This window comes from Myotis daubentonii, chromosome 3, assembly GCF_963259705.1.
Source record: "Myotis daubentonii chromosome 3, mMyoDau2.1, whole genome shotgun sequence".
Taxonomy (NCBI): domain Eukaryota; kingdom Metazoa; phylum Chordata; class Mammalia; order Chiroptera; family Vespertilionidae; genus Myotis; species Myotis daubentonii.
In genome coordinates, this window is record NC_081842.1 from 107,185,517 (window position 1) to 107,212,840 (window position 27,324).

Sequence of the window (27,324 nt, forward strand, 5' to 3'; positions counted from 1 at the left end):
AATGTTCACTAGTACCTATTTCTGATCTTTTTTCTCTTCCCTATGGCAGATGCTTATGGTTGCGGTAGCTCTTCTTGTCCTAGAGAGTGACAACAACTGTCAATGTTGCCAGAGTGAAAACTGCAGCAAAAAATACACGGTAAGAGCAACAGTTTTGTGAAGATGGTTGAGTGGGCTTTAGCTTTCTTTCCTCTTACTCAGAAACACAAAACTATTAACATTATGGTACCCTCACCATGATCTTTTTAGTACAGAGCCCAAGAGTTTACTCCAAAAATAATCTTCCTTTTTTTTTACAGTTTTTCTTCACCTTTGTTCTGCTGATGTTCTTTCACAAATTCAGAATTTAAAGATACATGAGATTAGAAATAATACTATCTTTTCCAGTCCGGGTTTTTGTATAGTCTTATTTTTTCTTCTTAACAACTTTATTGAGGACGATTTACATATAATAAGTGGCATCCATTAAAAGAGTACAAATCCATGACTTTTGACAATGAATACACCCATGAAAGTGAAACGGGATTTTTAGACTGAAACCTGAATTCTTGGTCTACCAGAGTCAAAGAATGAATCCATGGACAGAAGATGGTATAGCAACAAGTACAGACTCCCACCTGGGGAGGGATAAAAGGTCCCACAGACTTCCTGTTTCCATGGTTTATAAAGGCTGCAGGTCCTGTGTCCTGATATCCCCTCTGACTGGTCAATATTCCCTTTCCAATTGGTTACTATAGTAACTCCTGAGGTCCTCCTCCCTCATTGTCCTCCTATTCCTTCTGGGCTTTCTTCCTCCTTTATTATGTAAATATAGACCTCTTGGCTACTCTCAGAAACCCTTATCTTATGTAGATGTAACTGTTGTCTCTCCCTTGTGTTATAAAGACTTAACCATGCCTGGCTTCCTTGTGTTATGGAAATGTACCTTCTCCCAATCTGTAGCCCTGTGTTTTTTCCATGGACCCCAATTCTAAAAATTCCCTAAACCTGCCTATATTCTCCTAAAATTCCTGTTTCAAAAGCACCATCACAATTAAGATATAGAACATTCCCATCACTCCAAAAGAATAATCTTTTATCTGCTTTTTGTCATTATAGATTGATTTATACTTTGTATCAACAGAACCATACAGTATTTGTCTTTTGTATCTGGCTTCTTTCATTCAGCTTAATGATTTTTGGATACATCCATGTTGTTAAGTATAGGCAATGTACATTTCTAAATCAGAACTTTAAAAAAATTAAAATAGAATCAAGAGAGAATAATATGCCCCAATTTTCTAAGCCTGTGCCACATAGGCATGAGTTGGGCTGCTACATTTCCACCATTATTCTTCTCCTCATCATCGTCATTGCTCATTCATATTTTCATAGCACTTTATAGTTCTTTTACATTTAGCCAGTGAAATAGATCATTCTTACTCCTATTTTATAGATGAGTCACCTGCTGCTCAAAGACATCATGTTGTTTATCAACTAGGAGGAGTTTTCCCAGAGGTTTGGTATGCATTCTTTGCAGCAAAGGCTCCACACCATAGCTGCACATTGCAATCATCTAAGCCAGGGGTGGGGAACATCCAGCCTGCAGGCCATATAAGACCCCCAAAATCATTTGGACTGGCCCTTCCAAGGCATAAGGGGTGAGTTAATTAAATGTTTGACCAAATATAGCAGGCTAATTTTAAGTTGAAAATTTTGTATGGCCCTCAAATGATGTTATAATATTCAAATGGCCCTTGGCAGAAAAAAGTTTCTCACCCCTGACCTAGGAGTTTGGAGTTGGAATCTCAACCCCAGAGTCCCTGACTTGGCTGGTCTGAGGTGCAATCAGATTTTAATGTGCAGCCAAGATGCTTCTTTAACAAATGCCTTTGGAAGACTAAATTAGTTGCTTAATTTAGCACTGTGCCCATGGCGAAGAATTGAAAAATTTTAATATTTGTCTGTGTGTGTGTGTTTTCTTAACCAAGTGACCCAGATATCCCCCAGTAGCTGCTGGTAGTATATTTGTGGGAAAGCTTTCAAAATTGCCTGGCAGTGGTCGGCAAACTGGGGCTCGTGAGCCACATGCGGCTCTTTGGCCCCTTGAGTGTGGCTCTTCCACAAAATACAGGCTCTTCCACAAAATACCGACTTCTGCTCATGGGCCACGAAGTTTCAATCACACTGCACGTGCACACCCGCACATGGTATTTTGTGGAAGAGCCACACTCAAGGGGCCAAAGAGCCACATGTGGCTCGCGAGCCGCAGTTTGCCAACCACGAGCCTAGGGGAATCAATGAATTTAGGTAAATTCAAGCTATGAAACTCAAGAAATTTCTAAAAAACAAATTTATATGCTAATAAAAATCAGTATGTTCAATTTGCCGGAACTCAGTATTAGCATCTCCAGCACAAATGTATGCTAGAGTCTAAAAAGGGTCTTATAACCAACACTGATGAGATGACTGCCATCTCAATGGGAAGACCAGAAGGAAGGGAGAGGGGATTCCCTGGGTCTCTGCTTGGCCCTTTCACGGTAGGCTCTAGAACAGAAGTCCAGCTCACATGTCCCCAGGAGCTGAATATCTGATGGAAGCTAAAGAAGTGAGCCTGGTAGGCATCAGAGCAAACTTTCCATTTATGGAAGGAAGGGAGCTGCTACTCTAGTCCAGCCAATTATTACCATGACAAAATTGGTCAATAATTCTGTTTTAAATAAAAAGTAGAAATACGAATTTTTATCTAAAATCTCTCAACTGTAAATGTTGGCAATTCATTCTCATTCACATTAAATGAAGCCCCCCTCTGCAGGTAATTTGAGTCTGTACCAGTTTGTAAATTCTGAAGCTCCAGAATGGAAAAGGAAATCATACAAGATTCACTTTTTAGGGGGAAAAGTTATTCTTGACCTTCTTTTTTTAAAAAATTTTGTTTTATTGCTTAAAGTATTACCAAGAGTAGTACATATCTCCTTTTTTCCCCCTTGACCTTCTTCCAGCCTCCCCTAACCCCCAGTGTCTTGTGTCCATTGGTTATGCTTATATGCATGCATACAAGTCCTGCAGTTGATTTCTTTGCCCCCTCCTCGCCCCCCACAACCCTCCCCGGCCTTCCTGCTGTAGTTTGACAGTGTGCTCGATGCTGCTCTGCCTCTGTATCTATTTTTGTTCATCAGTTTATAATGGTCTTTATTATCCATAGATGAGTGAGATCATGTGGTATTTTTCTCTCATTGACTGGCTTATTTCACTTAGCATAATATTCTCTAGTTCATCCATGCTGCTGCAAATGGTAAGAATTCCTTCTTTTTTACAGCAGCATAGTATTCCATTGTGTAGATGTACCACAGTTTTCTAATCCATTCATCTGTTGAAGGGCACTTAGGCTGTTTCCAAATCTTAGCTATGGTAAATTGTGCTGCTATGAACATAGGTATGCATATATCCTTTCTGATTGTGTTTCTGTTTTCTTGGGATATATTCCTAGAAGTGGGATCAAGGGGTCAAATGGGAGTTCCATTTTCAGTTTTTTGAGGAAACTCCATACTGTCTTCCATAGTGGCTGCACCAGTCTGCATTCCCACCAGCAGTGAAGGAGGGTTCCTTTTTCCCCTCATCCTTTCCAGCACTTGTCTTTTGTTGATTTGTTGTGTTGTAATGTACCCCGCAAATCACAGAAGGATGCCTCAAGAAGTAGAATTAAAGAGTCACATTTATTGCAATCCGGGACTATGAGGGGCCATTTTGCTTTCCCAAATCTCATAGTGATAAGATGGTGGCAAAGCCAGACTTATATAGGCAAAGATAACAAAGGTATTGATTACATCTCAAGGTTTGGAATGAGGAGCCTGGTTTGCAAAAAAGCAGTTTACAGAAGCAGAAGCAGCATGTTATCTAAATTTACAGTTTTGGGTCTCTGGATCACTGAATTGACAGAAACACATTATCTAGAGCCCTTGGGTCTAGAATGAGGAACCTGGGTTAAACTTAGGCATGTTATCTAAATTACAGTTTTGGGTCTCGGGAACACTGAGTCAACAGGGACACGTTAACTGGAGACTCTGACTTGGGATAACTGTGCTGTCCTTCCCAGGTAAAGGAAAATGTGCTTTCTAAGACCAGTATGACCACTACAAATGGAATATTCACATAATCATTAGGGTATTTAATCGAATGGGATGATTTATATAATTCAGAAAATCAAAATAACTTTTCTATTGTTAAACAAAGCAAATAAGTACAGAAGCCAAACAGTAGGGCTAAAGTTAAACTATAGTTTCTGCCTGAGATGATTGCTACCATACTTCACTTGATGATAGCCATTCTGACAGGTGTGAGATGATACCTCATTGTTGTTTTGATTTGCATCTCTTGGATGATTAGTGAATTTGAGCATGTTTTCATATGTCTCTTGGCCTTCTGTATGTCCTCTTTTGAAAAGTGTCTATTTAGGTCCTTTGCCCATTTTTTTTATTGGATTGTTTATCTTCCTTTTGTTAATTTATATGAGTTCCCTATAAATGTTGGAGATTAAACTTCTATCAGTGATAACATTGGTAAATATGTTCTCTCATGCAGTGGGCTTTCTTGTTGTTTTGTTGATGGTTTCTTTTGCAGTGCAGAAGCTTTTTATTTTGATATAGTCCCATTTGTTTATTTTCTCTTTAGTTTCCAATGCCCTAGGAGCTGTATCGGTGAAGAAATTGCTTTGGCATATGTCTGAGATTTTGTTGCCTTTGGATTCCTCTAGCATTCTTATGGTTTCCCGTCTTACATTTAAGTCCTTTATCCATTTTGAGTTTATTTTTGTGTATGGTGTAACTTGGTGGCTTAGTTTCATTTTTTTTGCATGTATCTGTCCAATTTTCCCAACACCATTTATTGAAGAAACTGTCTTGACTCCATTGTATGTTCTTGCCTCCTTTTGTCAAATATTAATTGAGCATATTGGTTCTGGTCAATTTCTGGGCTCTCTATTCTATTCCATTGATCTATATGTCTGTTCTTGTGCCAGTACCAGGCAGTTTTGAGAACAGAGGCTTTGTAATACAGCTTGATATCTTGTATTGAGATCCCACCTACTTTGTTCTTCTTTCTAAGGATCACTGCAGCTATTCGGGGTCTTTTTTTATTCCAGATGAATTTTGGGAGAGTTCGTTCTAGGTCTGGGAAATATGTCGTTGGTATTTTAATAGGGAGTGCATTGAATTTATACATTGCTTTGGATAGTATGGATATTTTAATGATATTGATTCTACCAATCCAAAAACATGGTATATTCTTCCATCTGTTTATGTCTTCCTCTATCTCTTTTTTCAACATCCTGTAGTTTTCTGAGTAGAGGTCTTTTACCTCTTTAGTTAAGTTTATTCCTAGATATCTTAATTTTTTTGGTGTGATGGTAAATGTGATTGCTTTTTTAGTCTCTCTTTCTGTAAGTTCACTATTGTTGTAAAGAAATGCCATATATTTCTCGGCATTAATTTTGTATCCTGCTACATTGCTAAATTCATTTATTAAGTCTAATAATTTTTTTATCGAGTCTTTAGGGTTTTTTATGTATAATATCATGTCATCTGCAAATAAGGACTGTTTTACTTCTTCTTTTCCAATTTGGATGTCTTTTATTTCTTCTTTTGTCTAATTGCAACGGCTAATACTTCCAGTACTATGTTGAACAGGAGTGGTGAGAGTGGGCATCCTTGTCTTGCTCCTGTTCTTAGGGGAAATGGTGTTAGTTTTTGGCCATTGAGTATGATGTTGGCTGTAGGTTTGTCATATATGGCTTTTATTATGTTGAGGTATGATCCTTCTACTCCCACCTTGCTGAGAATTTTTATCAAAAATGGGTGTTGGATTTTGTCAAATGCCTTTTCTGCATCAATTTATTTGACTATGTGATTTTTATCTCTCAATTTGTTTATGTGATGTATCACGTTTATTGATTTGCAGATATTGTACCATCCTTGCATCCCTGGGATAAATCCTACTTGGTCATGGTGTATGATCTTTTTGATATACTGCTGGATCCGATTTGCTCAGATTTTGTTGAGGATTTTGGCATCTATATTCATGAGGGATATTGGCCTGTAATCTCTTTCATTGTGTTGTCTTTATCTGTTTTTGATATTAGGGTGATGCTGGCTGCATAAAATGAGCTTGGAAGTGTTCCTTCCTCTTGAATTTTTTGTAGTAGTCTGAGGAGGATAGGTTTTAGTTCTTCCTTGAATGTTTGGTAAAACTCCCCTGTGAAGCCGCCCAGTCCGGGGCTTTTGTTTGATGGAAGCTTTTTGATGACTGCTTCAATTTCTTCCATAGTTATTGGCCTATTGAGATTCTTAGATTCTTCCTGATTGAGTTTTGGAAGATTGTATTTTTCTAGGAAAATGTCCAGTTCCTCCAGGTTGTCCAGTTTGTTGGAATAGAGTTGTTCATAGTTTTTTTTAGCAATCCTTTGTACTTCTGTGGGGTCTGTTGTTATTTCTCCTCTTTCATTTTTGATTTTGTTTATTTGGATCCTCTCTCTTTGCTTCTTGGTGAGCTTGGCTAGAGGTTCATCAATCTTGATTATCCTTTCAAAGAACCAGCTCTTGGTTTTGTTGATCTTTTGTACTGTTTTTTTTTGGGGGGGGGGGGGTCTCTATGTCATTTATCTCCATTCTGTTCTTTATTATTTCCTTCCTTCTGCTTACACTGGGATTTTCTTGTTGCTCTCTTTCTAACTCTTTGAGTTGTAAGGTTAGGTAATTTATTACCATTGTTTCTTGTTTTTTGCAGCAGGCTTGTAGAGCTATGACCTTCCCTCTCAAGACTGATTTCACTGTGTTCCATAGGTTTTGGATTGTTGTGTTTTCATTGTCTTTTGTTGCCATGATGTTTTTTATTTCTTCTTTGATTTCACTCTCCTGCCTGGACCACAGACCTCACCTTATCCCAGGCGAAATCTGACCTTTCCGTGAGGGGGTGCAGAGCCACTCGGAATCTGAGTCCTCTCACCGCTTGGGGACTGGTGTTCCTGGGTGCACAGCTGTTCCTTGGGTGCCATTTTTGTAGATTCCCAGGATTTTCAGGCTTCCAACAACATCCACCCTCCCCCTCAAGATGGTGTGGTCTCCTCATCAGAGTTGGTCGCTCCAGGAGGGATCCCAGCAGCAGTGGAGGCTGCCAGGTCAAGGGAACCCCACCCCCTACAGTCCCCTGGGGTATAGCTGTCCCTCAACTCACAAACAAACACTCTCCATGCAAGCGCACACTTTCCCTTCATTCTTTCACTCACACACTATCTTGCAGTTTGCCTTCCTGTCGACAGCCATTGTCCTTCTCCTGTCCTTGACCTTCTTAAGGGTCCGTGGCTGGGTCTGAAAAATTAAACTGATGTAAGACAGATTAACAAGAGAAAAGCATACACATTTTATTACATTTTTACATATGCATGGTAGTTTTCACAGGAGAATAAAGTCCTGAGGAAGTAGTCAGAGCATCAGGCTTTGATACCTTTTATATAAAGAAACAAATAAGTGAAGCATTAGCAAGACAAAAGGGCTTGGGCTAATTAATGGATAAGAAGTGACTGGGAAGACAAGAGTTCCTTTAGTAAGGTTTGATTATATATATTTCTCAGCCCAAATTCCCTGTCTCTGGTGATATGAATGCCTTTCTTCTTCCAGGTATAGGGAGGACACCTTTCATATGGGAGTTCTATGACCTGTTTCAGGGAAGAAAAGCAGGGGTGAGGGCTTCGGTCAGAGTACCTTCTGCTTCTGCCACTTTTTCATACCCCTTTAGCTTAAAATATACTGGTTTCAAAGATGCCATATTTAGGGCTTGGCATTTCCTGAACCCCATCTGAAATTTCCCCCAAAAAGTCTCACAGTCCACAAACTGAATTAGTAGATTGTCCCATAACCCATGGAAGCAGTATCTCAGTCTGGAGCATTTCTATGGAAAAGGAAAGTTAATGGTTAGAACTAACTTAAGTCTAGAGGTCATTTAAAAAGATTTTTAGAGGTTGGGCTTCAAGCATCTTCAGATAGAATAGGGCAGGCAATGGTAACCTGACAGATTTTCCTGCTTTGTAGTTGGATGTCCCTGGGGATGTTATCAGGTATTTTGGTAAACTTACAACAGGCATCAAGATTGTCTAAACATGAGTCATTGTGGTACTTTTTCTGAAGTTTATATTAAGTTGTCCAACTTTAGCTTATAGGGCTTTGGAAAAGGCAGTTTTAGTTTTCAATGATTCCAACTCAGCGGGTGGGAGGAAATTTGGAACATTAATTTGAGGAGTTGTAGCCAGATATTGGAGACTCCAGTCCAGTTTACAGGTAGATAACCAAACCTCCAAAAAAGTGAGCAGAACCAGTATTGGATCTCACAAGGGTGTGTTATAGTTTCCTGCTAAAAAATTTTTTTAATCACCCCATTTCTATCAGAGATAATAAAAGTAAGACTAATTTCTTTGCACAATAAGTCTACTCTCATTAAACTTGGCCTGGTTATTCATATAGGAGCAGCAAGAATAGTGATGATCATATAAGCTCTTTTAAAGTTTGCTTTGTTGAAAAAAATAAAATGAATAAATAAAGTTTGCTTTGTTGGAACTTTTCATTACTCAAGTTAGACTTTAAAAGCTTCTCAAGGCTAAGAAACCAAGCCAAGAACTTGCCACTAGACTTTGCCTACAATACCTATAAATTTAGGTTAATTTCTTTCTTCTTGAAGTCTCCAAAATATCGTAAGTTTCCTGGGCCCATCAGAAGTGACCTTTCTTACTCACCTGCTAAGGCTGCTGGGAACCCTGTAAGCAAGGTACCAGACTAGTTTTGCCAAGGGGCTTCATTTGGCTCCATAGAATCAACCTTAGTTTCTTAAAGCTGTCTTGTAATATCTGATTCTATACATATTCTTAAATATGACATTCCAGTCAAAGCATTGGTAATATATGCAATGTGTGTTTCCAATTGTCTCCCTTATAAGGAAAACAGACTCTTTATTTAAAAAGTAAGTTTTTATGGATTTCAGAGAAAGGAACGGAAAGGGAAAGATAGAGAGAAACATCAATGATGAGAATCATCAATTAGCTGCCTCTTGCATGTGTCCTGACCTGGAATCAGACCATGACCTCCTGTCTCATGGGTCAGCACTCAGCCACTGAGCCACACTAGCCGGGCAGGAGAACAGACTTATTGAACTTATGAAAATAGCTATATTGCTATGAAAATAAGAAAAATCACTAAGAATTTTCTAATTCTGGAAGAATAGAGTAGGAAGAAAAGCAATTGTTTTATCTTTGTTCACAAGCTATACTTTATCAAATTGCTGTAAGTCTTAGATAGCTTAAGAGAAGAAGGAAAAAAGTTTCCTTAAACCTGGAAAACAAAATATTAAGAATCCAGCAATTTTTTAAAGTCATGAATATGAATCATCCTCATCAATTTATTCAGTACTATATAATTAATTTTTGTACTATTTGATCTTGTGTTAGTAATTTTATGAATGCCTCAGTTTCTCCATTAGAGTTTTAGCAAATTTTTACCTGTTCAGATGTATATACTTCTTAGAGTTCTTTCCATGAATCTCCTTGAAGACAAGCACTTTTACAAAAGCATCAGAACAAATAAGTAGCTGTCTGTAAATTGCAAAAGACTTAAAAGTGGCCAAATTAAAGATTTGATGAGAGTTTATTATAATTGACACAGAATTCTGGTTATTATTGTGACATAGAATATTTTAAGTTAATAATTAGAATTAACTTAATAATAATTAGTTAATAATTAGATATTGCCCTAGCTGCTTTGGCTTAGTGGATAGAGTGTCTATCTGCAGATTAAAAGGTCCTAGGTTCAATTCCAGTCAAGGGCATATGCCTGGGTTGCGGGCTTGATTCCCAGGAGTGGGGTGTGCAGGAGGCAGCCAATCAATGATTCACTCTCATCATTGATGTTTCTATCTCTCTCTCCCTCTCACTTCCTCTCTGAAATCAATAAATATATCTTTAAAAAAAAAGAATTATCACAGATATTATCAGTCCTTCAGGACAAAATTACTCTCTTTTTCTCTTAAAAAAACACATTTTCAGCCCAGCTGGTGTGGCTCAGTGGTTGAACGTTGACCCATGAACCAGAAGGTCATGGTTCAATTCCTAGTCAAGGCACAAGCAGGAGGCAGCTGACTGATGATTCTCCTTCTCCCTTCCTCTCTCTGAAATCAATAAAATCACTTAAAAAAACCCAACAACCATTTCATACCTCATATTTTTTTGTATCAAAAACACATCCTAATTTTTTTGCATACAAAGTTGTTCCCTTATTATTCTATTAGCTTTAATTACATATGTTAATTAGAATTTTTAAGCCTCAGAATCCTTAATTTCTAGTGAAAACTAGAGAATAAATAATTATGAACTGTTTTTATGAATATACATTTTACCATTTCTAGAAGTATACACTTTCTCAAAGTATAGTTTTCAAAATGGCACAGAATGTGTTATCATTAATTCCTCTGTAATAGGAAGTCAAAAGTAAATAAACTTATGTTCAGTAATTAATATCTCAGTATTTTATCTAATTTTGAAATGATCTAGATACTCAATGAATTACCATCATTTAATTGAACAGTAAAACTTTAAGGTTTCAAGTTACTAAAAAGATTTTGGAACCTATTTAAATAGTCACATTTTATAAAACATAATGTTTGTTGAAAAGCTCATTTATTATAAATTTTTATCTCACATTTATTAATTCACTCATAACAATTGTGTTTAAATTACTAATGAAAATTTAATGAGACATTAGATAAGATTTGCCTTCATCGTATGTCATTTCTCTTTTCAACAAATTTTTTAACATATAGTTCATGAAATATATATACACATACATATATAGACATCTTATCTAATAAAAATGGGATATGCAAATTGACCATCACACCATAACAGTCAAGATGGCTGCACCCACAGTGGAGGCCAAGTTCCTGTAACGAGCCATAATGAGCAATCAGCAAGGACCTGAGGCTGCATGGCACTGGGCTGGGGCAGGGGACCTGAGGCCGCACCCTCTGCCATGTGAAGCTTGACAGGAAACCTCTAGGTGCGTCCCCCACCCTGGCCCAGGTCGGGGGGCTTCAGGCCACACCCCCTCCCTGGGCTGTGGGACGTGAGGCTGCACCCCCCATCGGGCGGGGCTTGACAGGGGACCTCAGGCCATGCCCCCTGGCCTGGGCCAGGGGACCTCAAGGTACACCCCTCAGCCCAGGCCGGGGGACCTCAGGCCACCCCCCAACACCCTGGCTCCAGGCCAGGCAACCTGAACCGCACCCGGCAGGGCTTGACAGGGTTTGGGCCGGCTGGGTCTGGATCTAGCCCAATGATGGTGGGGCTGGCTGGGTCTGGGTCTCACGCAATTTCAAGGCACACGTGTGGGGGCAGGAACTTGACTCTGGTTCCCGTGGCGCGCCCCAGGCTCTGACAGGAGGAAGATTTTCATATACATTTTACTAATTTTCTTTCATCTCTGACACTTCTATTATAGAGAAAGGGAAAATAGCAATATTAAAATATTTCCTCTAATTAACTCCCTTTTAATGTGCATGAATTTTGTGCACCACGTCACTGGTATACCTATGTCCAGACCCGCAGGACAACAACGGGGGAACGAAGAGACACCCTAGGAGAATGAAACAAACAAGGGACAGGAAAGAATGGAGGCAAGACAGGATTCTGATCAAGCCCCCAAATTTTATTCGTACCGCGGCAGGATATATACTGTTTTAGGGATGGGGGGTTTGGGGGGGCGGGGGGGTGGAGAAGCCTATTAGCTTATCAGCAGGGTTGTAGCAGGCTCCGATGTGGCGGTAGTTGCTTCAGGGAATAGGATGGTTATCTTTAGCTGCTGACCAAACCTCAGGACATACGTGGTTTCTGGTAACTAGGAGTTTCCAGAACTTAATGGCCTTGACGTGGTTACTACCAGAAACTTATTGTTCTTAAGATGGTTTTGTCTAGGCCAATATCTCTAATGGCTCCCCACATTCCTATATATTGAGAAACCTCAAATATCATAGAGACAATGCAACTAAAAAGTTTAACATATAATTTGTCTCTTTTCCATGCTACCATACTCAACATGCATTAAGCAACTTATGTTTATGTATTTTTTGTTTTTAGATTGAATTTATAGTTTTATACTCTTAAACATCTAGTAGTGATAACAAAACTTTGACTAGTAAACTAAGTAGAAACAATTATATGTCTGCATTATATTTAATGCTGACAACTCTGAAGTTATGCCTATGTTTTTTCTTAAAACCAGATGTTTACCAAAGATTATTCCAAACTACATGAACTTAAAAAAACAAACCTGTGGGTAGATTCTATATTTCTGAGAATTTTAGGATTACTTAATTTATCTGTAAGTTCATTTATATCCAAACCAATTTGAATAAAAATCCTTTGAAAAATTTTATAAGTTAATTTGATAGTACTACACAAAGGTAGAAAAAATATCACACATCCATAACATACTGTTAAAAAATACACTGAGGTCTTTAAAATTTTTAAAGTGTTTGAATAAATATCTATTTGAATTAGGCATTGCCAAACAGGAAGTTACACTCAACAGACAGGAGTTCAGGGAAAGACTTTTATAGAGAAAAGGCAAAAGCAAATAAGGACATTATTGGTTGGCTATAGCTTAAAACCTAGTTGGCTGTTTGTGATTGGTTGTTCTTTAATTTCACAATCCTGAGGCATTTACAGGTTTAGATTTGGTTTGCTTTCATAAGCTCCATGGCATTAAAGCCCTCTATTCTTAGGGCCTTCCATTTAATTAATTTAATAACACATATACACATATATCAATATAAATAAACATATAGACAGACACACAGAACTTATAGCTTCTTAAGAAATTTTAGTCATGTCAAGTACATTAATACAAACCTTCCTAGTATAAAAGAACAGATGGAGCAAGTTAAGGTTATCTGCTCAGATGGCTAAAGCATTTTAAGTTGGAAGGCAGCTATGCTCACCACTATACCACCAACGCCAACAACTAAAGCATTTTAATAATATTTATGGAGAAGACTTAAAATTTGTATCTGCTCTTGGCAAGCAATCTTACGGAGGCTGTGGACTAGATTTTGGGCAAGGGAGCTTTCATAGCAGTTTGGGGTTTTGTAGGCCTCTTTTCCCTTCTTTTTCCCTTCAATCTCACATGGTTGTGGATAGTATCTTAGTGATCCCTTGGGATGCTTTCATTTCAAAGACATGGTAAGACTTACCTCTCCTAGGGACACAATCCTTAAGTGCAGAACACTTCTGTTTACAATGTCCTGATTTGTTATATCTGCAATAATTTGGAGATGAGTAGGGGATGTTTGGGTATTGTTAAGTGTAGGTGGAAGGATATAAAGGGCTGATACCCACCCACCCCCATCCAACTACATTATCTTCAATTTGATTCTTAAATCTTTTAACTAAGATAAAAGTAAAAAATTTCTATGATCTAGATTTAGAGCTGTGTGTCTCTGGAATGCTTTAATGTCACAGGACAAAGCCTTTAGCATGTTTGCTTTTCTTCTGAGTACATGGCTTCATTTCAGCTTAGGACAGAGGCAATATAAGAAGTTCTTTCAGGCTCTGAATATCAACCTCCAATTCGGCCAACTTCTGGACATAGAGCTCTTTTTAAAAAAATTGTTTCAAATATTTATATCAAAGGTTTACCTATCAAGTGACTTAAAACCAAAACCAATACTTAGCTGTGAATTCAAGAGTCATCCTCAAAGAAGGTAAAAAAGATGCAGCCCTCCTAAGATGCAGAACGGGTCCCAAAGATAGCCAAAAGAAAGACTTTCCTGAGAGCTGGCAACAGTCAGTAGGACACTAGTCACAAATTGGATGCAGCCCACATCTATGTACAAACATATATATTTTTTAAGAATATGTGTAATGTTACAGCATCTTATATCTTTATTTTTATTTTTTTAATAAATTTTATTGATTTTTTTACAGAGAGGAAGGGAGAGGGATAGAGAGTAAGAAACATCGATGAGAGAGAAACATCGATCAGCTGCCTCCTGCACACCTCCTACTGGGGATGTGCCCGCAACCAAAGTACATGCCCTTGATGAGAATCGAACCTGGGACCTTTCAGTCTGCAGGCCGACTCTCTATCCACTAAGCCAAACAGGTTAAGGCTGTACACCCATATTTGATGGCCCTCAGTCTAACAATTGGTTGCCTGAGTCACTTGCATGCCCCAATAGACAGAAAGGCAAGCCAGATTCTCAGGACACAAAACAAGAGAGAAACAGGAAAGCAATAGCTATTCCTGGGAGGGAAAGCATCAATAACTATTGGGCACCACAAAACCAAATGTTTTTTTCAATTGCCAATGATTTTTTCCCCATTTTAAAATATATTTTTTACTGTTGCTATGCAGAAGCTTTTTATTTTGATGTAGTTTCATTTATTTGTTTTCTTCTTAGTTTCCTTTACCCTAGGAGCTGTATCCGTAAACAGATTGCTATGTGAGATGTCTGAGATTTTATTGCCTATGTTTTCCTCTAAGATTTTTATGGTTTCATGCCTTACATTTAAGGTTTTTATCCATTTTGAGTTTTTTCTTGTGTATGGTGTAAGTTGGTGATCTAGTTTCATTTTTTTTGCATGTATCTGTCCAATTTTCCCAACACCATTTATTGAAGAGACTGTCTTGACTGCATTGTATGCTCTTGCTTCCTTTGTCAAATATTAATTGACCATAATGGTGTGGGTCAGTTACTGGGATCTCTATTCTTATTCATTGGTCTATATGCCTGTTCTTGTGCGAGTAATAGGCTGTTTCAGTTATAATGGCTTTGTAGTATAGTAGTTTGATATCCTGTATTGTTATCCTTCTTACTTAATTCTTCTTTCCTAAGATTGCTGCAGCTATTTGGGTTTTTTTATGGTTCCATATAAATGTTTGGAGTATTTGTTCTTGTTCTGTGAAGTATGCCATTGGTATCTTAATAGGGATTGCATTGAACCTGTAGATTGCTTTGGGTAGTATAAACATTTTCATGATGTTAATACTCCCAATCCATGAACATGATATACGCTTCCATTTGTTTGTATCTTCCTCTATTTCTTTTTTCAATGTCATATAGTTTTCCAGGTCTTTTACCTCCTTGGCTAAGTTTATTCCTAGGTATCTTTTTTTGTTGTTGTTGTTGCTGCATGGTAAATGGGATTGCTTTATAAGTTTTTCTTTCTGAGAGTTCATTATAGGTGTATAAACATGCCATCGATTTCTGGATGTTCATTTTGTATGCTGCTACCTTGCCGAATTCATTTATTAAGTCTAGTAGTTTCCTGGTAGAGCCTTTAGGTTTTCTTTTCTTTCTTTTTTTTTTTTTTAATATATATATTTTATTGATTTTTTACAGAGAGGAAGGGAGAGAGAGAGTTAGAAACATCGATGAGAGAGAAACATCGATCAGCTGCCTCCTGCACATTTCCCACTGGGGATGTGCCCGCAACCCAGGTACATGCCCTTGACCGGAATTGAACCTGGGACCTTTCAGTCCGCAGGCCGACGCTCTATCCACTGAGCCAAACTGGTTTTGGCCTTTCTTTCTTTCTTTTTTTAATCTTTAACCAAGGATATTTTTCCATTGATTTTGAGAGAGAGCAGAAGAGAGAGGGAAAGACAAAGAGAAATATTGATGTAAGAGAAACATTGATTGGTTGTCTCTTGCACGAGCCCTGACTAGGGCCCAGGCTGGGGAGGATCCTGAATGCGAGGTATGTGCCCTTGATCAGAATCGAACCCAAGACCCTTTGGTCCACAGGCCGACACTCTATCCACTGAGCCAAACCAGCTAGAGCTTTAGGTTTTCTATGTACAATATCATGTCATCTGCAAATAATGAGAGTTTTACTTCTTCCTTTCCAAATTTAATGCCTTTTATCTTTTCTTGTGTGATTGCTGTGGCTAGGACTGCCAGTATTGTGTTGAATCAGAGTGGTGAAAGCTGGAATCCTGTCTTGTTCTTGTTCTTAAGGACAACGCTTTTAGTTTTTGCCCATTTAGTATTATGCTGGCTGTAGTTTTGTCATATATGGCCTTTATTATGTTCAGGTATGATCCCTCTATTCCCACTTTACTGTGAGTTGTTATTAAAAAATGGTGCTGGATTTTGTCCAATGTTTTCTCTGCATTTATTGATATGATCATGTAGTTTTTATCTTTCAATTTGTTTATGTGATGTATCACATTTACTGATTTGTGAATATTGTACCAGCCGTGAATCCCTGCAATAAAACCCACTGGATCATGGTGTATGGTCTTTTTAATAAATTGCTGGATCCAATTTGCTAATATTTTGTTGACGATGTTAGCATCTGTGTGCATCAGGTGTATTGACCTGCAATTTTCTTTGTTTGTATGTCTTTATCTGGTTTTGGAATTAGGATAATGCTGGCTTCATAAAAGGAGCTTGGAAGTGAGTGTTCCTTCCTTTTGAATTTTGAAGAATAGCTTGAGGAGGATGGGTATTAGTTCTTCTCTTAAGATATTTAATATGCCAAGGTGCTATATTTTAGTGTAGCATATCCTGAAGTTCATCAACTTCTTGGCTTCTATCCATTCCTTCAGAGAATCTCATCTTCTGCCCAAATTCTGTGGGTTCTTATTCCTGGAAAACAATTATTGGCCAAATAGGGGCCTTTGAAATAATAGGTAATATTTTGAATTACTTTTACACTTTTCAAATAATTTTATAGGCTTTAATTTTTGAAACAGCCTTGTTATATAAGTACTGTAATCATCTACATAACCTACATTTTACATAAAATGAAACTGATTTAGAGAGATTCTTTAATTTTTTTTTTAATTTTAGGGATTTAAGAGAGGGAGGAAGAGAGAAAGAGGAGAGAGGGAGAGAGAAAGAGAGATCAGTTGCCTCTTGCACACACCCCAGCCAGAGATTTAACCCACAACTCAGGTACATGCCCTGATCAGGAATCAAACCCAAGACTTTCTGGTGCATGGACTGATGCTCCAACCAACTGGGCCATACCAGCCAGGGCTAAGAGATTCTTATTCTCACTTTATTTTTATGCTTACCTCAATTGTGCAATGGTATCTAGCATTAATTATATTGTAGTGTGTGTGTATACATACATATATATTACTAGAGGCTCAGTGCACGAAATTCATGCACAGAGAGGTAGTGGGTCTCAGCCCCGCCTGAACCCTCTCCAAGCTGGGACCTCTCACAATTTAGGACCACTGGCTCCTAACCACTCACCTGCCTGCCTGCCTAATGTCCCCAACTGCCCTTCCTTGCTGACCTGGTCACCCCCAACTGCCCTCCCCTGCTGACCTGTTCGCCCCCAACTTCCCTACCCTGCCTGCCTGGTCACCCCCAACTGCCCTCCCCTGCTGGCCTGATTGCCCCTAACTGCCTCTGCCTCAGCCCCCACCACCATGACTTTGTCCGTAAGGAAGTCAGATGTCTGGAAGATGGCCAGTCGACAGGTCTAATTAGCATGTTACCCTTTTATTAGTATAGATAGATTATATAGGATAGGATTGCTTAAATGGGGGAGGGGGGCAGAAAGCCTTTTTCAGCAGGAGTATATGCTCTTGGCAGACAAAAATACATAACCACTATATCTGGACTGATAGCCAGCCATATGCACTATACTGCCAAACTGGTTATTAAAAAATTAAACTGCTTTATTACACCTTACACCAAACAGCTGTTGCCCTTAAAACCCTCCTCAGCCCCCACCTTAGGTTCTGCCTTCACAGTTCACCCAGATTAGGTTCTTATTGGTCAGTTTCTATGCCAGTCAGCATCAAAAGCTCCGCCTCCTAGGCAGCCATTGGCTCCTTGCAGTTCACCCAGATTTAGCTCTGATTGGTCGGTTTCTATGCCAGTCAGTGTCAAAAGCTCCATCTCCTAGGTAGCCATTGGCTCCTCTGGGAAATCCAGAATGGACCCGCCTTCATATCGGCACCAGCCCTTCAGTCACGCCCCTAGTCCTCTACCGGGTATATCTCTGGCCACTCTGGGAAGCAGCACCTCAGATCTGTGCTGGTGGCAATTTTGAATTCTCATCCCTGACCTAACCTTCTTACAGTGCAAGCTCTGCAAAGACAAGCACTGGTCTTGTTCATTCTTATTTCACTCATAGACTTTACCTGTGTCTATGCATCTATGCTAGCACCACATGGTGACCAGTGGAACGGTCATTTTGGTCATCACGGTCACTGCCTTTTTATATATAGAGATGTTATGGTTGCTAAATGAAGAAATTCTTCACTGATCTTCCCAGTGAACTGCTTAAGAGTACATTTAATAAACAAGGAGCTCAATCTTTTCAAAACATCCTTCTTCCTTTTTCAAAGATGGCATTGGTGAATAGGCAAATTTTCTTTACAAAGTGTAACTAACAACAATCTACTGTAAAACAAAAAGTAGCTCTGTTTATCTCATTCCATCATGGGGCAAAATCCTATAAAAATCAACATGAGAAATATAACTTGAAAGAGCTTTTAATCATATGAGAGGATATTGATGAAATAATATCAGAGAAGAGAAAAACAGAATTATTCTTTTGTTTTTGAAATATATTTTCTAATATTCCATAATAAACATGTATTAATGTTATAATCAGTAAAATAATTTTAAACAAAGAAATATAGATAACCCTGCTCCTAAAATTACAGGTTTGTTGTTCTCTCTTTTTCTAGTCTCAGCTTTTGAATTTATCATCAAGTTGCTACTGCATGTTTCTGTTTGGCTATCCTACTCTTATTTAAAAAACACACACAAAAAAAAACACTTCTAAAACTAAATTAATTTTTTCCCAAACCAAACAATTTTTCTTGACATTTCTATTTCTGTCTCCTTTTCATCCAAGTTTTAAACTCTGGAATTTTTCTTCAGTCATCTTCAGCGACTCATTTCCTCCTGAATGTCCTTTTTCTCCAGTGCATGTGTTTGTCACTTGACTTGAAGTTGTCTCCATATAGAATCCTTGTTCCTGGGCTTTCTCACTTCCAGTTGGCATGACATCGCTACTAGAGAAATTTCCAGAATCATATTTTGTTTTATACTATATTAGATGCCCGGTGCACTGGGGAGGTGTCCCTCAGCCCAGGCTGCACCCTCTCCAATCTGGGACCCCTCAGGGGATGTCTGACTTCCAGTTTAGGCCAGGGATTAGGCCTAAACTGGCAGTCGGACATCCCTCTCACAATCTGGGACTGCTAGCTCCCAACCACTCGCCTGTCTGCCTGCCTGATTGCCCCTTATCCATTCCCCTGCCAGCCTGATCGATGCCTAACTGCTCCCCTGCTGGCCCAATCGCTCCTAACTGCTCCCCTGCTGGCCCAACTGCCCTCCCCTGCAGGCCTGATCGCCCACACCTGCCCTCCCCTGCTGGCCATCTTGTGGCTGTGGGCACTGCCATCATTGAGGGTGGGGCAGTCAATTAGCATATTCCCTCCTTATTGGCTGTGGGCGCCACCACCTTTGAGGGCAGGGCAGTCAATATATTCCCTCTTTATTAGATAGGATTCTTGCTCAAAAGCAAATTATATAGCTTGTCAGAACAATAACTTGTGCCATGTCTAGGGCAACATATATTCAAGATGAGCTTGAAACATGTGTGCCAGAAAGCAAGGAAATGTTCAAAGAATGATAAGAACATGTGAAGGGGTACAGGAACTGACTTTGAATGGATGTTCCCACTGGCCATATTTGGACCATCTCAACATCTAAAAGAATAATAACACTTATTAATTTGTATGAATTAGAATATGTACAAAAAGAAAAATTCAGTGGAGAAAGAAATGCAAGTTCTGTGCAGAAAAAAATGATAATATAAATGCAAAAGAAATTATAGAAAAGCAGCACATTGCAACCAATTATTGTGATAATTGGTGACCAATGGATATGAGGATCACTAGTGGATGCTAAATCCATCAGTTCAAATGTCTTTAGGGAACAGGATATGACACAATATCAAAGTACTATCTCAAAAATTATTTACTAATTGCAAAGTGGAAAATGTACATTTATAGATCTGAAGGAAACCATCTTACCCAAGAGCTCAAACTTATCATTACAAATAGCAGTGAGGGGCCCACAATGTACCCACACCAATCATGTGTTCTTGCCAATAGGTTCAACCCAAGTCCAAAGTAGAGGAAACAATCAGAAAAGCCCAGAATGTAGGGCATTCTACAAGACAACTGGCTGAGATTCTTCAAAAATAACTTAATATATGGAAAAACAAAAAGGCAGTAAAGTTAGTGTAGATGAAAGGAAACTAAAGAGATGTGATTTTTGTGCATAAACCTTCATTGGCTCCTATATGAAACAGTAAAAAAACAGCTACAAAATAACAGAATATCTTTATTCTTGGAAGGTATGAGCCAATGTATGCAGGAGTAAGAAATCATAATGTCTTTCAAAAATTTCAGCAACAAAAATTTATAAATAAATATATTCATGTACATATACATACAGAGAGAGAGGGAGACTGTACAGGCAAAAGTGGTAAATATTCACAAAAGGTGAGTCCAGGTAAGGGGTATGTAGGGCTTCATTGTACTATACTTTAAAATTTTGTAGATTTGAAAATTTTTAAATAAAAGGTTATGGAGGGAAAGCCCTTTGCCTGGAAGAAGAAAGTCCAGAGTCCTTGATCCAGCACTCAAGGCCATGTTCCACTTAGATCTAACAAGCTATAGTCAGTCTGTAAGAGATACAAGGGCTAGAGTGTGTCCTATCAACCCTGTCTCCCCAGTATTAGCACTATCCTCTTCATAATTCTCTCCTCTATTCCTCTACAGGACCCCCTCTTAAGTCAAACTAATCTCACTCTCACAACTCTGCCTGTGCTGCTCTGCCTGTGAACATTGCTCATTTTCTCCATCCAAATGAAAACACTCTCTTCCCCATCAATCCCAGCCTGACTTAAATATAAACATGACCATCTAGGTTAACACCTGATATTTCCCTTCATATTTATATATGTGAGAAAATAGGGGATCATAACTTATGATTCTTAAAGACACCCCCCCACTTATAAAATAACATCTTCAATAAATAAGTATAGGTTGATTTATTACATTCCTTCACTACATTATATATGAAGTAATCATTATTTTAATGTCAAATTCCAGAAAAAAAAGGAAGAAATTTAGTAAATTAATTAGTCATCTCTATGGAATGCCAAACAAAAAGTCATTTGAAAACTTATTTTTAGAATCAGGTGGGTTTGAATTAAATGTTCCCATTTTTGTCAGGACATTTTTTATTATAGAGAATTGAGTAGGCTTGGATGAGTAGAGGAAAGTACCTATCTGATCATTTACCCACACTATCCCCTTGTCTCACTCTATGGCACTAACCTCCTTCTTCTGTGTTTAATTTAGACACTGCTGTCAATTATATTCTCTGGCCTTGGAATTTCTTTCTCTGGATACTGCCTGGCCATATCAGCTTTGGGCCTCATCCAAGGCCCATACTGCCGCACCCTCAATGGTTGGGAATACGCCTTTGAAGGCACTGCAGGACGGTAAGGAATAATTCCTCAAGCCAAGGAATTAGGCTTGAGTTACTTGACTTAATGCTCATGCTCATTTTCCATGATCACTTTGGTGTTTCATGCAGTTACTTTAGTGCAGAATTTTCTTATTCATTTACTAATCTCCAGACCAGTATGTTCCTGCTCTGATCATTGTTCAGGTTTTTTTTTCTCCAGTCTTTTAATGCCACATGCACTCACTGTTTTGAGGCTATCATGGATATATCCAAATGAAAGACATGTTTCTTCCATACTTCAGAATAGGACTTCATGGTTACTGTGGTCTGGCAACTGCTGGAGCAGTTGAGTGGCTCTGGGAAGTCAGTCTTGCTTTGTGGCCAGGTTGAGCACGTGGTAAATTACAGATATAAAAGGACTCAGCTGAGAGAGAATCACAGTGCCCGTGGATGGGCACCACCCAGAGCTATGCCAGCAGGGGCAGAGCGAGTAACAAAGTGCAGGCTGAGATGCAGAGACATGCCTAGGTGCAGGGGCTTGTAGATGGAGCCAGAAGCTTCTCTAGCATATACTGAAGAAGACTCTAGTCTAGAAGTCTTCTCAAGAGGCTGGTATGATAGTTCAGCTGTTGAAGGATTCATGCTGGATCACAGAATGCCTCCCACTAGCACTGCTGAGCTTACTGGCCTACCAGTATCTGCAGAGGCAGCTCAAAAGGAAGCAGGGCCCAGGCAGAGACACAGGAGAGGGTAACTGAATCTTGTCCTGTCTCATCCTGCGCTCAGAATTCTAGTGGAATAAAATGAGGGAGTGTCGGTACCACTTCCTGAGAAAATCACATTTTCTTCTTAACTCCCCATGACTGCCTTTATTGTTCAAGACCCACATCTATTTGAAGTCTCACATGCTCACCTAGAGCTCCTTGGCAGAACTGCTTCTGTGTTGCCTTTATTCTGAAGGTTCCACAAGGTGCTCTGGCCAAAGCTCTTCCTCAGGTCAGGAGAACCTGAAACACAACCCTAGGCCTTTCTGAGAATTTAGAGACAATCCTGTGGAATTGAAGGACTTCAGGAAAGGGACCCTATGTATCAAGTCCTGCTGGCTGCAAAAAATCCTCTTTTTATACCATTAGCCCCTGAACTTTTCCCCACCCCAAAACCAAAGAAGCCTCCCCTTTCAATTGCAAGAATCTCAGGCGTCCCACATGCCTCTCCATTACACCTTTCAAGTTGCCCTTTATATTTGCATTCACCTGGTCCAGATTCTCTATCCTTGAAGACCCGGTTGGTGCTTATAGGTTACAAGAATTTTTACATAATTCTCAACAAACAGTCACAGTAACCTTAGAGTTAGATATTTGAAGCTCACTGTCCAGATAAGACTCTAAAGGTCAGAGATGTAATATCCCTTAGCCAAGATCCTACAGATCTGGGAGTTGTGACTTCATATTCAATGCTCTTTACCTCTTGAGACCTCAGGGTCATTGGCAATATCATGAAATTTTCAGAGTGCCTCTCAGTGTACTGGAGCATAGAGAATAGGAAAGAGAGTTAATGGAGGGGAATAAGAAAGAAATGGAGTGGGGAGAGAGAAAATAAAGGTTTTGGTGGTGAGAGCACTAATCCTTTCTGCCACAGGCATTAATACCCACAGCCACTTTGGCTGGTATCCAGGTTGCCCAAATTGCTGTTTTAAGAAAAATCATCTTACTATTGACAAGATATTTATAGAAAATTCTGCCTTGTAAATAGGTTTGATTGGTTTTTTTGGGGGGTGATTCTTTTTAAAGACCAGTTTTCCATTTTGATTTAGTTGAACAGAGAGTGTGTCCTCCTTATAAGAAGAGCTAATGGTCATGGTAGACCTGGAAGTGGGCAAAAGTTGTCAGGCCGATTCAGTGTGGTTTTAAAATTATCTTGGAGTTGTTTAATTCTCACAATTCTATGCTGAACTAGACTGATCATTCCCACCTCACAGTCTAAATCTTCTTAAGAGCTGCAGGACAGTAACACTCTGAAGAAGAAGTCTTCACACTGTGGACCCCAGACCAGCAACATCACCATCACCTGGGAACTTAGAAATGTAGTCTTGAGCCCCACCCAAAATTTCTGAATCAAAAACACTGTGGTGGGGCCCCAAATTCTGCATTTTCACAAGCCCTCCACAATCCTGATACATGCTCAAGTTTGAGGACCACTGTTCTAGACAGTGTTGGGACAGTGTCTAGGAATATCTAGCAGAATTTCTCTTTTTCATTTTGCCACCTCTGTGATTTTATATCCAGTGCAAGCTCAGCTCTATCCCCTACAGCTCAGGCTAACTTCTGGACTCCCAGAGACAGGCAGTCTCTACCTCTCTTGGTATTGACATATGCTGCTTTTCATTACTATTGAACTCTTCAGTATGTGTCTTGCTTCCTAATTGAATTGTAATTGTCTCTGAGGCAGGTACCATGTTTACAATAAGCATAGTCTGGTGCTATATATATACTATACCAGAGGCCCAGTGCACGAATTTGTGCACAGGTGGGGTTCCTTGGCCTGACTGGTGATTGGAGCCGATCAGGGGGGTAGGAGGGTGCCCGCCTGGCCAGGGGGAGGGACCACAGGAGGTTGGCTGGCTGTGAGAGGTTGGCTGTGGGAGTGCACTGACCACCAGGGAGCAGCTCCTGCTTTGAGCATCTGCCCCCTGGTGGTCAGTGCACATCATAGCAACCAGTCATTTGGTCAACCTGTCATAATGGTCACTTAGGTTTTTATATAGAGAGAGATGTTCAATATATGTACTGAATGATTTCTTTAAATATATTATTTCATATTTAATAATATATATTTTAATCATATGTATTACTGTCCCAAACATATAAATAACTGTAGCCTTCTTCCTTGGACCAAGTATGTAGGCTTTGGCCTTATTGGCTCTTGTTGACCATTTCCTTCCTTGCTCTCAGTTTCCTTACAGATTCCAGCGTATGGATTCAGTGCCTTGAACCTGCACATGTAGTGGAGTGGAACATCATTTTGTTTTCCATTCTCATAGCACTCAGTGGGCTTCAAGTGATCATCTGCCTCATCAGAGTAGTCATTCAGTTATCCAAGATACTATGTGGAACCTATTCAGTCATCATCCAGGTAACAGACCCCCACTGGCACCTGTACCTCACCCATTTTACCCTGGCCCATGATTCAATGAGTTTCTTAAAAAGGCTTTTAGAATTCCATTATTTCCATTCCTACTGCCCTCACCTTTCTTTATTCAACCCTTAATATTTTTAATATTTTCTATGTGTTTGTTGATTTGTCTATATGGATTAAATCAATGTAATAGTAAAATCTGTATTCTGTGTTGCATGATGAAAATAACTCAGTGTTTTCAGTGAGAAACATTTTAATATTCCATGTAGTTATAACCCAAAGCTCAAATAAATATATGCATTTTTGTGCATTGAGAATTTTTTGTTCATTTCTTTGAATGCTGGTACATTCAGCTAAAAATCTTTCTTTGTACTGAGTGGTTTCTAAGATGTGAAATATGTCTTTATCTATTGGAACTATTCCTGAATCATCTGCTAAAATATTAATGTTAATTTAGTTATAATTGAAACTACTAAACCTATCAAGCAAGTCTGGAGTGAAGAGAAATCATAACTGAGATCTTGTGTCTTGTTTAACAGCATATCCTATCTAATAATAGACAAACATGGTAATTAATCATACCTCCGACACGCTTCCCATTGGCTAATCAGGGCGATATGCAAATTAACTGCCAACCAAGATGGCGACCGGCAGCCAGGCAGCTGAAGCGAACAGGAGGCTTGCTTGCTCCAGTGATGGAGGAAGCCAAGGTTCCCCACCTGCTGCAGCTGGGCTCTGAGCTGCACTCTAAGAAACAATGTTGCAATTATAGAAGCTAAACAAACCCCAGAAACCTGCTTTCAGAGCTGGAGCTGCAACAGTGTTTCAATTATAGAAGCCAAACAAACCCAGATACCTGCTTTCAGCAGCTGAGGTCTCAGAGCTGGAGCCGAGCCTCAGAGCTAAAGCTGGCTCTCAGCTCCAGTGACAGCCATAGAAGGTAAATAAATCCCAGAATAAAAAAAAGAAAAAAAAGGAGAGGCTGGGAGCTTCAGTCACCTGCCAGCCTGAAAATGGCCCTCAGCCCCTCACCCAGACTGGCCAGGCACCCCAGTGGGGACCCCCACCCTGAAGGGGGTGTGACCAGCTGCAAACAGCCATCATCCCCTCATCAGGGCTGGCCAGGCACCCCAGCAGGACCCCTACCCTGATCTGGGACACCCTTCAGGGCAAACCAGCCGGCCCCCACCCATGCACCAGGCCTCTATCCTATATAGTAAAAGGGTAATATGCAAACTGACCCTAACAGCAGAAAGACTGGGAATGACTGGTCACTATGACACACACTGATCACCAGGGGGCAGACGCTCAATGCAGGAGCTGCCCTCTGGTGGTCAGGGGGCTCTCACATGGGAGGAGCTCTGCTCAGCCACAAGCCAGGCTGATGGCTGCCAGTACAGCGGTGGTGCTGGGAGCCTCTCCTGCCTCCTCAGCAGCACTAAGGATGTCCAACTGCAGTTTATGCCTGGCAAGTGGACATCCCCCAAGGGCTGCCGGGCTGCCAGAGAGATGCCTGATTGCCGTCTTAAGCCCAATGCCCCGGGGAGCAGGCCTAAGCCAGCAGGTGGTCGTCCCCTGAAGGGTCCCAGACTGTGAGAGGGCACAGACCAGGCTGAGGGACTCCCCCCACCACCCGAGTGCACAAATTTTTGTGCACCGGGCCTCTAGTCTCTATATAAAATCCCAGTGACCAAATGGCAGAACAACTGGTCAACGAGTCGCTATGATGTGCACTGACCACCAGGGGGCAGACACTCAAGGCAGGAGCTGCCCCCTGGTGGTCAGTGTGCTCCCACAGTGGGAGTGCCACACTGCTGACCGAGATGAGCGGTGTTCCCACAGCAGGCCAATCCCTGCAGGCCACAACCCCACCAGTCCACGAATCTGTTCACTGGGCCTCTAGTATTAGAAAATTCCTTTCCTAGCAGTTTCAAATAGATATTTTTCTAGTCCATTATTTTTTGAATATAAACTATAAATTTCAGTTGCTACCTGGATTATGAAGTATTAGTCAAGTCAAATTTACTACTTTACTTACTTTGGTTTTCCTTTTTTTTTTTTTTTTTTTTTTTTTTTAGCCTGGAATCATTTGAATGAGGACAAGAATGTTTTCCATTATCAAGTTATGGTCATCTATCTTCTATATAAGTCTTTTATTTAGACTTGGCAATATTCAAATGATATTTTCTCCATTTGGTGTTCATTGTAGTCATTTGTGAAATTTACAGTCCTGGCTGAAAGTGAAAATTATGCCACACTTTTATTTAGATTTTTTTCTAAGCAATATGTGTCAAGATCTTTAGAAATGTTTATACACTTTGAGCAAACAAGTCTGTTTTTAGTAATCTGTAGTTTGGAAATAAATAAGAATAAAAGATGAAACTTTATGCAAATTGCATATATTTCAACATAATTTAATATTCTGTAAAATTAGATACCAAAAAAATTTAAAGTTTAGGGGAAAGATTAAATAAAGAGTGGTACATTCGTTGTAATATTACATAGTCATTACAAATGATGTTTTAAAGATTATGAATAGTGCTATGTGAAAAAACAGATTACAAACTTACATTTACAGTAAAAACTATATCTAAAACAAATAAAACAGATTTTTTTTGGTTAAGGCACAGACAGAGGCATCTCAGAAGGTTTCATTCT

General features: G+C 39.5%; 1 protein-coding gene across 1 annotated transcript in view; it reads left to right on the forward strand.

Annotated features, from left to right (window-relative positions):
* The window catches only part of TM4SF18 (transmembrane 4 L six family member 18), a 30,499-nt gene extending 3,446 nt beyond the window's left edge, over nt 1-27,053 (forward strand). The window contains exons 3-6 of the mRNA XM_059688171.1: nt 50-139; nt 21,423-21,565; nt 24,483-24,663; nt 26,745-27,053. Of these exons, the coding sequence (XP_059544154.1) occupies nt 50-139; nt 21,423-21,565; nt 24,483-24,663; nt 26,745-26,759 (429 nt within the window). The 3' untranslated portion in view covers nt 26,760-27,053. The remainder of the gene's footprint in view (nt 1-49; nt 140-21,422; nt 21,566-24,482; nt 24,664-26,744) is intronic.
* The last annotated feature ends 271 nt before the right edge of the window (nt 27,054-27,324 follow it).